The 9,011-nt window shown below is 38.1% G+C and overlaps 1 protein-coding gene across 1 annotated transcript; it reads left to right on the forward strand.

Annotated features, from left to right (window-relative positions):
- The first annotated feature begins 5,414 nt into the window (after positions 1-5,414).
- Positions 5,415-6,616, forward strand: LOC138915952 (vomeronasal type-1 receptor 4-like). Its single transcript, XM_070224909.1, has one exon. It carries the CDS (start codon positions 5,517-5,519, stop codon positions 6,546-6,548), a length of 1,032 nt encoding a protein of 343 aa, XP_070081010.1. The 5' UTR covers positions 5,415-5,516; the 3' UTR covers positions 6,549-6,616.
- Positions 6,617-9,011: the final 2,395 nt, after the last annotated feature.

Genomic DNA, 9,011 nt, shown 5'->3' on the forward strand with positions numbered 1-9,011 from the left:
TCTGATGTTTCATTATATGATAGAGGAAAAGGAGAATATGTCCTTAAAATTCTTCGCTATCTTATTATGTGTCATGTTTTATGGTAAAGCTCAAAACATTAGCTTGTAAGAGCACATAAACTTTAGAATAAAGTGTTATATTTTAGAAATACCACAATAAAGAAAGATATTTTCATTACGTCTATCTTGGGATATAAAAATTCCGTGATGCTAAAGTTTTTGAATCTGTAAGCAGGCCTTTTGAAGGGATGACTTGACACATTTTTTCAACAGCACAGCCTCTCCTGTTAGACTTCCTATTTGATACTGTACACAATACCACAAAAGGGAAGAGAACATACTGTTGAGAGTTCTAAATCCCAAATTTTATGTGCTCGTCTCTACTGTAGATTCAACTTAAGGAGTATTCAGGAACATCTTATATGACCAAGATTGTCGTTCCAGAACTGCAATGAGAAACCATAGGAAATGAAAACGGTTATTGAAGAGATACCAGCAATCCCATATCCATTACAGCATTATTTACAAAAGTAGTGACAAAAGCCAAGATATGGAAGAACAGGTGTCTGTCAATGGAAGAATGTGTAAAGAAGATGCGATATATATGTACCATGAAGTATAATTCAGACATGGGAAAGAAAGAAATTCTGCCATTTGAAACAACATGGATGGACCTCAGAGGCACAATGCTTCAAGAGATAAGTCAGAAAGAGAAAGGATAATACTGTGTGATCTCACTTACATGTGGACTCTAACATAGCCACACTCATCAAATGACAGAGTCAAATGGTGCTTACCAGGGGCAGGGGCTTGGAGAAACAGGAGAGAGGTTGTTTTTGGCTACAAACTTGCAGCTAGTAGACAAATAGGTCCTGGAGATCTAATGCACAGTATAGTGAATACAAAACACAACGTTTTATTGTAATCATCAAACTTCTTATGAGTCTAGATCTCCATTATTCCAAACACTGAAAGAAAAGATAATGAGGTGAGGTGCTAGAGGTACTAGCACTCAGTGATAATCGTATTACAATATGTAAATGTAGCAAATCAATACGATGTACTCCTTGAATTTACACAATGTAATATGTCAAATGTATTTCATTAAAGATAAACATATATGACTCCTTATTTTTTATCATAAGTGAGAGAATAGACACATGAGAGAATCAATGAATGGCCTCATATCTGTCCTCCGCCAGCTCCGTCTTCTTAGGCTCATCCGACCTCGCACTCTACCTCTTTGCCCCCTTGTACATCTTCATCTGTCCACCTGTGACCTTTAGACATCCAATAAAACTCTACATGCACTCTGACCTCGACAGAACCCTTTTGACTTCAGTATTGCACTCTCCACCTTCAGCTTGTGACCTTTTTCACCTCCAAACCTCTGTGACCAGTATTCTAGAGACCTCATTCTAACCCTCCTCAGCCTTTGTCACCTCTGCAAAATCTGTCTTGAATGCCCTCCTTTCTCTTGCCTTCTATCTGCTCTCAATTCTGATATCTTATCACATTCCCTGGGACTTCTATGCCCTGGCACCCTCTTTCATCCCAGCTCTGAAGTCATACGCATCATCAGTTGCCCCAGAAACCCAGTTTGTACCATGCACTCATTGCATCGAACTCTATAATTCTGGACACATTCTCCTTGTCTTTTTGGCTCACACATGCCCACTGACCTTTACTGTCTTATTGTCCTCTGCCCATTTGGCCTTCTTGCCTGTGCCCACCATTTCCCCTAGTGCCATCTCCTTTTCCCCACATTCTGCCGAAATTCAACTGTTATCATCTACCAAAATCTCTCTACCCTATCTGAATTCCCCTTCCCTCCAAACAATGGTGTTTAAATGAAGCCCCTTCTGGCACTTCCTCACTTTTGACATTAACTTCCCCTCCCCATTAGCATTTTTATTCCCTTGATCCTATCCCCCCTTGATCTCTTCAGATCTCCAAATCTCCCACCTTTCCTTCATTGCACATTTTGCCTGCTCTGTCTTTCATCCCCAGCATTGCACTTTAATACTTCACCAGTATTAAAAACCATTGCCTTTTCTCTTTCTGTTCACTCCCTTGCCCTGTACTCTCTATAACTCCAAGCCCCCTGGCTCTCGGCACCCCCATATTATGTCTTCTTGGTCCTGTGGCCTATTCTTACTCCACTCTATCACATAGGCACTTTCACTCCCCCAAAAACCCAAGTTTCTCAGTATGTGTCTTGACGTAAGATGACAACGCTCACAGCACATTTTAAGTGCTGTGCATTGTAATAAATATGGCCCATGTGATTGTTGCAGGGTTATCAAAACTATAGAGGGCAGCATGGCCCTCCTTTTCAGGCATCCAGAAGTCTGGAAATACAAGTATTCTTCTGTATAAGATCATGTAATTGAGATACACCCATGCTTGGTGACTGTTATTTTATGAAGAAGTGTAATTGTGAGTTTATGGAAGTGTATGTATGTATAATTACATATTTAATTGTAAATTTTATGTGATCAATATGTGCATTAGTTTTTGTTTTTTTTTTTTAAAGATTTTATTTTTTCCTTTTTCTCCCCAAAGCCCCCCGGTACATAGTTGTGTATTCTTCGTTGTGGGTTCTTCTAGTTGTGGCATGTGGGACGCTGCCTCAGCGTGGTCTGATGAGCAGTGCCATGTCCGCGCCCAGGATTCGAACTGACAAAACACTGGGTCGCCTGCAGCAGAGCGCGCGAACTTAACCACTCGGCCACGGGGCCAGCCCCAATATGTGCATTAGTTTTTGTGTGTGCAATTAACATTTTGAGAACATGTAAGTGTGTATGTATATAAGAATGTGAATGTGTGACTATGAGTTTGAATGTGTGAAGGAATGTGTATGCTTGTGTGTTTTTGCTTGTGTGTGTAAATGAGTGCATGTAAGATGGATTGTCCAGCATTATGGTTCTGCCAAGTGACTTGACAAGGGGGGATAATAGATCCCTTTTGAACTTGCATCAGAGTTGATTTGTTTGTAGGAAAACCTACAGAATTAAATTCAACTTGCAATTTATAACTGTATTTTGTTCTGACCAACCAAAAACATATTTCTTAAATTCAAAAACATAGCTTCTTACTGAAAATATTGTACAAAAAAGAAATAAGGATAGAGGAGTGTGTTGACAATTTGATGGTCTTGAATTAAGGAAGTAGCATTGGCTTATCTGATACTTAAAAGCATGGTGGAATCTCCCCGTTAAAGCATCTCATTCTGGTGCTTTCTATCTGAGGGACTGTTTTAAAAACTTCTCTCACTATTTTATGGATATTTGTATGATTCTGCTTCCTATCACTAGTGAGGGTCACTATTGGTGGAGTTTCCTTACTGTTTACACATTCATTGACATTGAGGTGTGCAAATGAGTGCAATGACATCTAATGTAAATTATTGGTATCATGTCCCTCTTCTTGCATCCTTTTTAAAACACATTTCTTTGAACATAACTGATGATGCAACTTAGCTGTGTGAAGTTAGAAAATAGCTCACTTTAGCTAGAACATCTGGGGGAAATAGAACATCCACTGAGATACACATACCCACTGCCAGTCGATCAAATGTGAGACCTAAGTATTTCCTGCCCTGCTCCATGTGAGACACTGTCTGCCTCCAGGGTTCACGGAAAAGTATGTCCATGCCTCCCACAAACACACCAATAGTCTCTTAAGGGATGTTAGCTAGAAACTTGTAGTTGTTCTTGGTAATTAGCACCTGGGAAGAAAGTTTTGAAAAAATATTCTCAGCTCCCAAGCCTGTTCCTGCCAATGATGCTACAAGTGAAATGATAATTGCGGTTCTGAGGGGAGCTGAGGTCACAGAATCAGAAACTCATATATCAGGGTCTAGCTAATTCTGTCACACATGTACCGACTGCTTTGACCTTCGTGCTAACCCTACCATGCCAGCAGCAGGAAAAAATGGATGAGTTTTAGATTTATTCATCTGAGAGTTAGAACCTGTAAGAGAAGGAGTTGTATCAGGAATCTGGGTAAGTGAATGTAATGGACAAGGCAAATGTTCTTTCATGTACCTGGTCAAGTGCCAAAGGCAGGTATGAAGACGGAATAAATCTTGAGGATAAACTGAGTGAGATATCAAGAGAGATGTGTTCCTAGATCTTCCAGCAATCCAGCATGGCTCAAAGGTAGGGACAGTGGTTATTATGGTTTAATCCAAGTCGTGTAATATTTGATATCTATGTGCTTAAGGACTGTACCTCAGGTGTCAAGCTGCTGTTCAGCTTACTTACAGGAATCATAGACATAATCTTCAGGTTTCTAGAGGTACACCAAGTGTAGCTCTATTGTCGTAATAAAGAGTATGATGAACATACAAAGATCAGTTGATCCTGTGCAGTAACAGTGTGTCTAGCAGCAGTTGCTGGAGAAGAAATGTCTTCTCTAACTCAGTATATGAAGCGCTTAACAGATTTCCTGATAATGTCTCTATTAATTATAGACAGACTTTTCCCACTTAAAGTGAGTAAGCAGCACTTTAAAAAAATATAGCAATAAGTTCAGAAAATATGTTTAGGCTCAAATTCTTCTTTTGATACTTCTGATGCTTTTAAATATTATAACAGTATATTGAGACACCCAAAAATGTATGTAATTTATACACTACATGCTCTTTTCCTTGGCATCACATCATTGCATGTTGCCTGTGTACCTTGTACTTTAATCTTCTTCACAAATCTTTCATTCCTGCTAATAATTTCATCTAACATAGGTATGAATAAATGACATGTATATGATTTGAAATTAGTAATAATTTGTTTCTACCATACACTGTTTATCAGGCATCAGTGTTTCTATCTCATACTTCCTGTGACTTAGACCGTTGTCCTTTTGTTCCTGAAATCAATGCAAACGAATCTTTCTTTTCCATCCTAATGTTGAGGAATTCTTGCATTCGTTAAACTCAACTTGTACTGGGACAGGATCGTGCAGTTTTATCCTGCAACTAGGGCATCTACATTTTATTAAGATCTGTAAAGCTTTAGTCAAAGTCTATATCTGCCTCTCAAATGTCTTCATACATAAGTGAAATCTCATCACTACCAAATTTTAGATAAAAGATCACCGATCTAAGTGGAAACAACAAGATCGAAAAGCAAAACTGAATTTAGATCTGGCTTATTTGAAGAACAAAACTATTAATTTAGTGTATTATGGATTAAATGCACCACTTTATTGCCAGGTTAAAATCCCCACTGTGTTCTCAACCAGTGTGTTAATTTAGATGAAACACTTCACCTCTCTGTCCCTTTGTTGTCCTCATCTTTATAAGGAATGTAACAGTGGCTGCCTCATGAATTTGTGAGGAATAAAGAAGTTACTGCATCTGTGACCTTCATGGCAGTATTTCTTACATTGCAAGTGTTCATTCATGATTCTACTTTCAATTCTTGGAGTCCTCTGAAGGACAGAAAAAACTTTAAGTAATTATTTCTACATAGGATTTGTTGGTAAGTGGAGTAAATTGTATTTCAGTTGACATGATTCCTGTGGCCCACACCTCCTATTCCTCTGCAGGATCCTCTGGCTCAGAAGACAAACATGAGGCATTGAGAACTGAGAGGATGGCCGCCAGGGATTTGGCAATAGGGACGATTCTCTTATTACAGACTACATTCGGAATTGTGGGGAATTTCTTTCTTCTTTGCCATTATCTTTTCCTTCATTTCACTGAGTGTAGGTTAAGATCCACAGATTTGATTATCAAGAACCTGATTGTAGCCAACTTATTGGTCCTGTTATCTAGTGGAATCCGCTATACATTGTCATCTTTTGGAGTGGATCCTGGTCATCCTGATTTGGAATGCAGATTTTTGCCCTATCTTTGCGCAGTGGGCAGGGGTGTGTCCATTGGCACCACCAGCCTCTTGAGTGTCATCCAGGCCATCATCATCAGCCCCAGGAACTCCAGATGGACAGAGATTAAAGGGGAAGCTCTGAAGTGCATTGTCCCTTCAATTACCCTGTGCTGGGCGCTGCACATGCTGATAAATATCATTTTTCCTATGTTTATGACTATCCGTGGGAGCCACAAAAACACCACAAATAGAAAAAATTTAGGATACTGTTCTACTGTTCGTCATGACAAAACCAGAAACAACTTATATGCAGCATTGCTGTCATTCCCTGATGTTTTCTGTTTTGGACTTATGTTCTTGGCCAGTGGCTCCATCGTTTTCATCCTGTACAAGCACAAGCAGAGGGTGAAACATCTTCATAAGACCAATGTCTCCCTCAGAACCTCCCCTGAGTCCAGAGCTACCAACACCGTCCTTCTCCTGGTGAGCACCTTTGTCCTTTTTAACACCCTTTCCTCCATTTTTCATGCACTATTGGCTCTTGTTAATAATCCCAGCTCCTTCCTCTTGGCGGTCACTTCAGCAAGCACTCTGTGTTTCCCAAGTCTCAGTCCCTTTCTGCTCATGAGCCATGAATCCAGGGTATCCAGGGTGTGGTTTGCCTGGACAAAAAATACAAAATCCTTCAGGCTGGCCCACTTGTCTAGTGGTTAATTTAGCACACTTCGCTTCAGTGGCCTGGGATTTGCAAATTCAGATCCTGGTTGTGGGCCAAGCGTCACTTGTCAAGCCAAGCTGTGGCAGGATCCCACAGATGAAATAGAGGAAGGTAGCCACAGATGTTTGCTCAGGGCCAATCTTCCTCAAGCAAAAAGAGGAGGATTGGCAATAGATGTTGGCTCAGGACCTATCTTCCTCACATAAAAAAGTAATAATTTTTAAAAAATACAAAATCCCCTAATCTAATGAGAAACATGAAAATTGTCTGTATTTCTACAATGTTCATTAGATAGCTCACTCATCCTCCTCAGAGTCCTAAGTACAGTTATGTCTCGCTGACCACAGAATGTAAACAAGACATGCTGAATTTCTTCTTCAAAATAAATAATAGTTTGGAATAGTAATCGAAATGTAATATCACATATTTATCACAGATTGATAAATGTGATTGATTTATCATGTGATTGATGTGCTGCTAATACTTGCAGTAGAGGACTGCAGAATTAACGCAACAATGAACACTGAGTTCTAAAATAATCTGGACATTTTGGAGAAGTCTTTGACTGTGTAACTTCAATCTATTACAGCAAATTCCCCAGAGATGAACTAGGCACAACATTTTTAGAAAAGATGCTTAAAAGTAAAATAGCGTGTTGCTGGTCATAACTGAAACTGAAGACAAGGGTGCTGCAGGGGAAGTTTAGCCAATGAGTAAAGTTTTTTCGAGTGAAATGAGTTTTGTACATTACATCCTTCAGGAAGCAGGAGTCATTTATTTGAAAGATGATGTTGTGGTTGGAGGTAAGCATGTTTAAACATTTAACATTTTCAGGTAGAAATGGCCAGCTTAATTTATAGAGGGGCAAATGATAGCACAAAATTAGATTTTAGCTGATTTTCAAATCACGTGATGTGAGTGGGACAATTTCAAAGACACGAATTGCATGGAATTGGGTTCTGTAGAAGGCAGCGTTTTCTCTTTGGGGAAGACGATTTGGGCATGTTGGCAATGAAGAGGTTTGGAGGTGCACACTCCAGTCTCTAAAATGACTAAATAGATGGCCATTAAATTTGGAGCATGGTAGGGAGAGGTATTTTGAAGGGAAAGACATGAGTCCATTCTATTTATGTGGAGTTTGTGACTCCTTGATTTTCAAGGAGGAAAGTGAATATTTCCTTAATTTCAGGAGAGGTTTTTAAATAGGTTTCTCTGTATTTACATTCTGAAGCTGATGCAAAATAATGAGAATTCAGTAGCTTAAATTACAAAGGTATTTTGAACTAAATGATATATATTGGTTCTTGTATGACAAATAGAAATCATTCCTTTATCTCACACAAGCGACTTCAATATTTCACACAAATTATATCGTTAAACAAGTATTAGAAAAAAACACATGTGGACACACACATAAGTACAATTGTGATGATAAATGTATATGTCTGTGTAATTTGTGTGTGTATTTGTATCTGTGTGTGAATTTTGAGTATATCTGTATATATTCATATACATATAAAGTCAACTATCTTTGTTATCAGTCATTCAGTATATTGGAAATTTGTACATCGAGAAAAGAATTAATATAGTACTAATTACAATAAAGACAAATCTTAACTTGTATGTTACCTGATGTTATATTGCTATGCTGGTTGTTTAATTGTTAAAATTCCATAGAATGACTTTTTCACTTTCCTACTTTAATTTTATTATTTGGCCATATCTCTTCAGAAATCCAGTGAACATAGTGAAAAACATTTGAGTTTAAAACATGTAATTGGTCTATTTAATTTTATATAATATAATTATATAATATAATATATTATAATAAAATATAATATAATGATATAATAATTGATACATTTCAGTGTCAATAGAGTTTATTTTCTTATTTTATCTAACTTCTACTGTATTCATTTATAAATATGTCTACATTATAATTCTTCATTATGATTGATCCCTTTTCTTTTAAAGTTGTATGCTCATTATGTGTTAATTTTTGCCCAGAAATGTCAATATAAATTTAAAAGTTAATCACAGTGTCATTCTGTTTAAGACTCTAAACCCTAGCTTTACAGTATAAGGACTTTACGATGCTGATCTACTCACCATATCCCACCTTTCTGATTGGTGATATATGTTTTCCAAATTTAAAGACACAAACACACTTCATAAGTGCATAGCTCAAGGGCAGTTCACATTTCTGTTCTCAGTACCTAGTTCACCCAAGGGAATTTCGTCTAACAGACCCCTAGAAGTCCATCATGGTCCCTTCCGGTCACTGCTCTTCAGGGGAGTCACTGCTCATCAGGGGAGCCACTGCTCTGGCATGTAACAGCACAGGTCACATTAGCCTCTTTTGCAATCTATATGGAAAAATAAATAGAGCCTTTACTCTTTTTATTTTCATTTTTTGTTATCCATTATATTGTTTGTGAATGTATTACTGCATGTTCCTG

The sequence above is a fragment of the Equus caballus genome, chromosome 10 (genome assembly GCF_041296265.1).
Source record: "Equus caballus isolate H_3958 breed thoroughbred chromosome 10, TB-T2T, whole genome shotgun sequence".
Classification (NCBI taxonomy): domain Eukaryota; kingdom Metazoa; phylum Chordata; class Mammalia; order Perissodactyla; family Equidae; genus Equus; species Equus caballus.

Coding starts and splice junctions, on each gene's coding strand:
- LOC138915952 (XM_070224909.1), top strand. CDS start 5,517: ATGATTCCTGTGGCCCACACCTCCTATTCCTCTGCAGGATCCTCTGGC.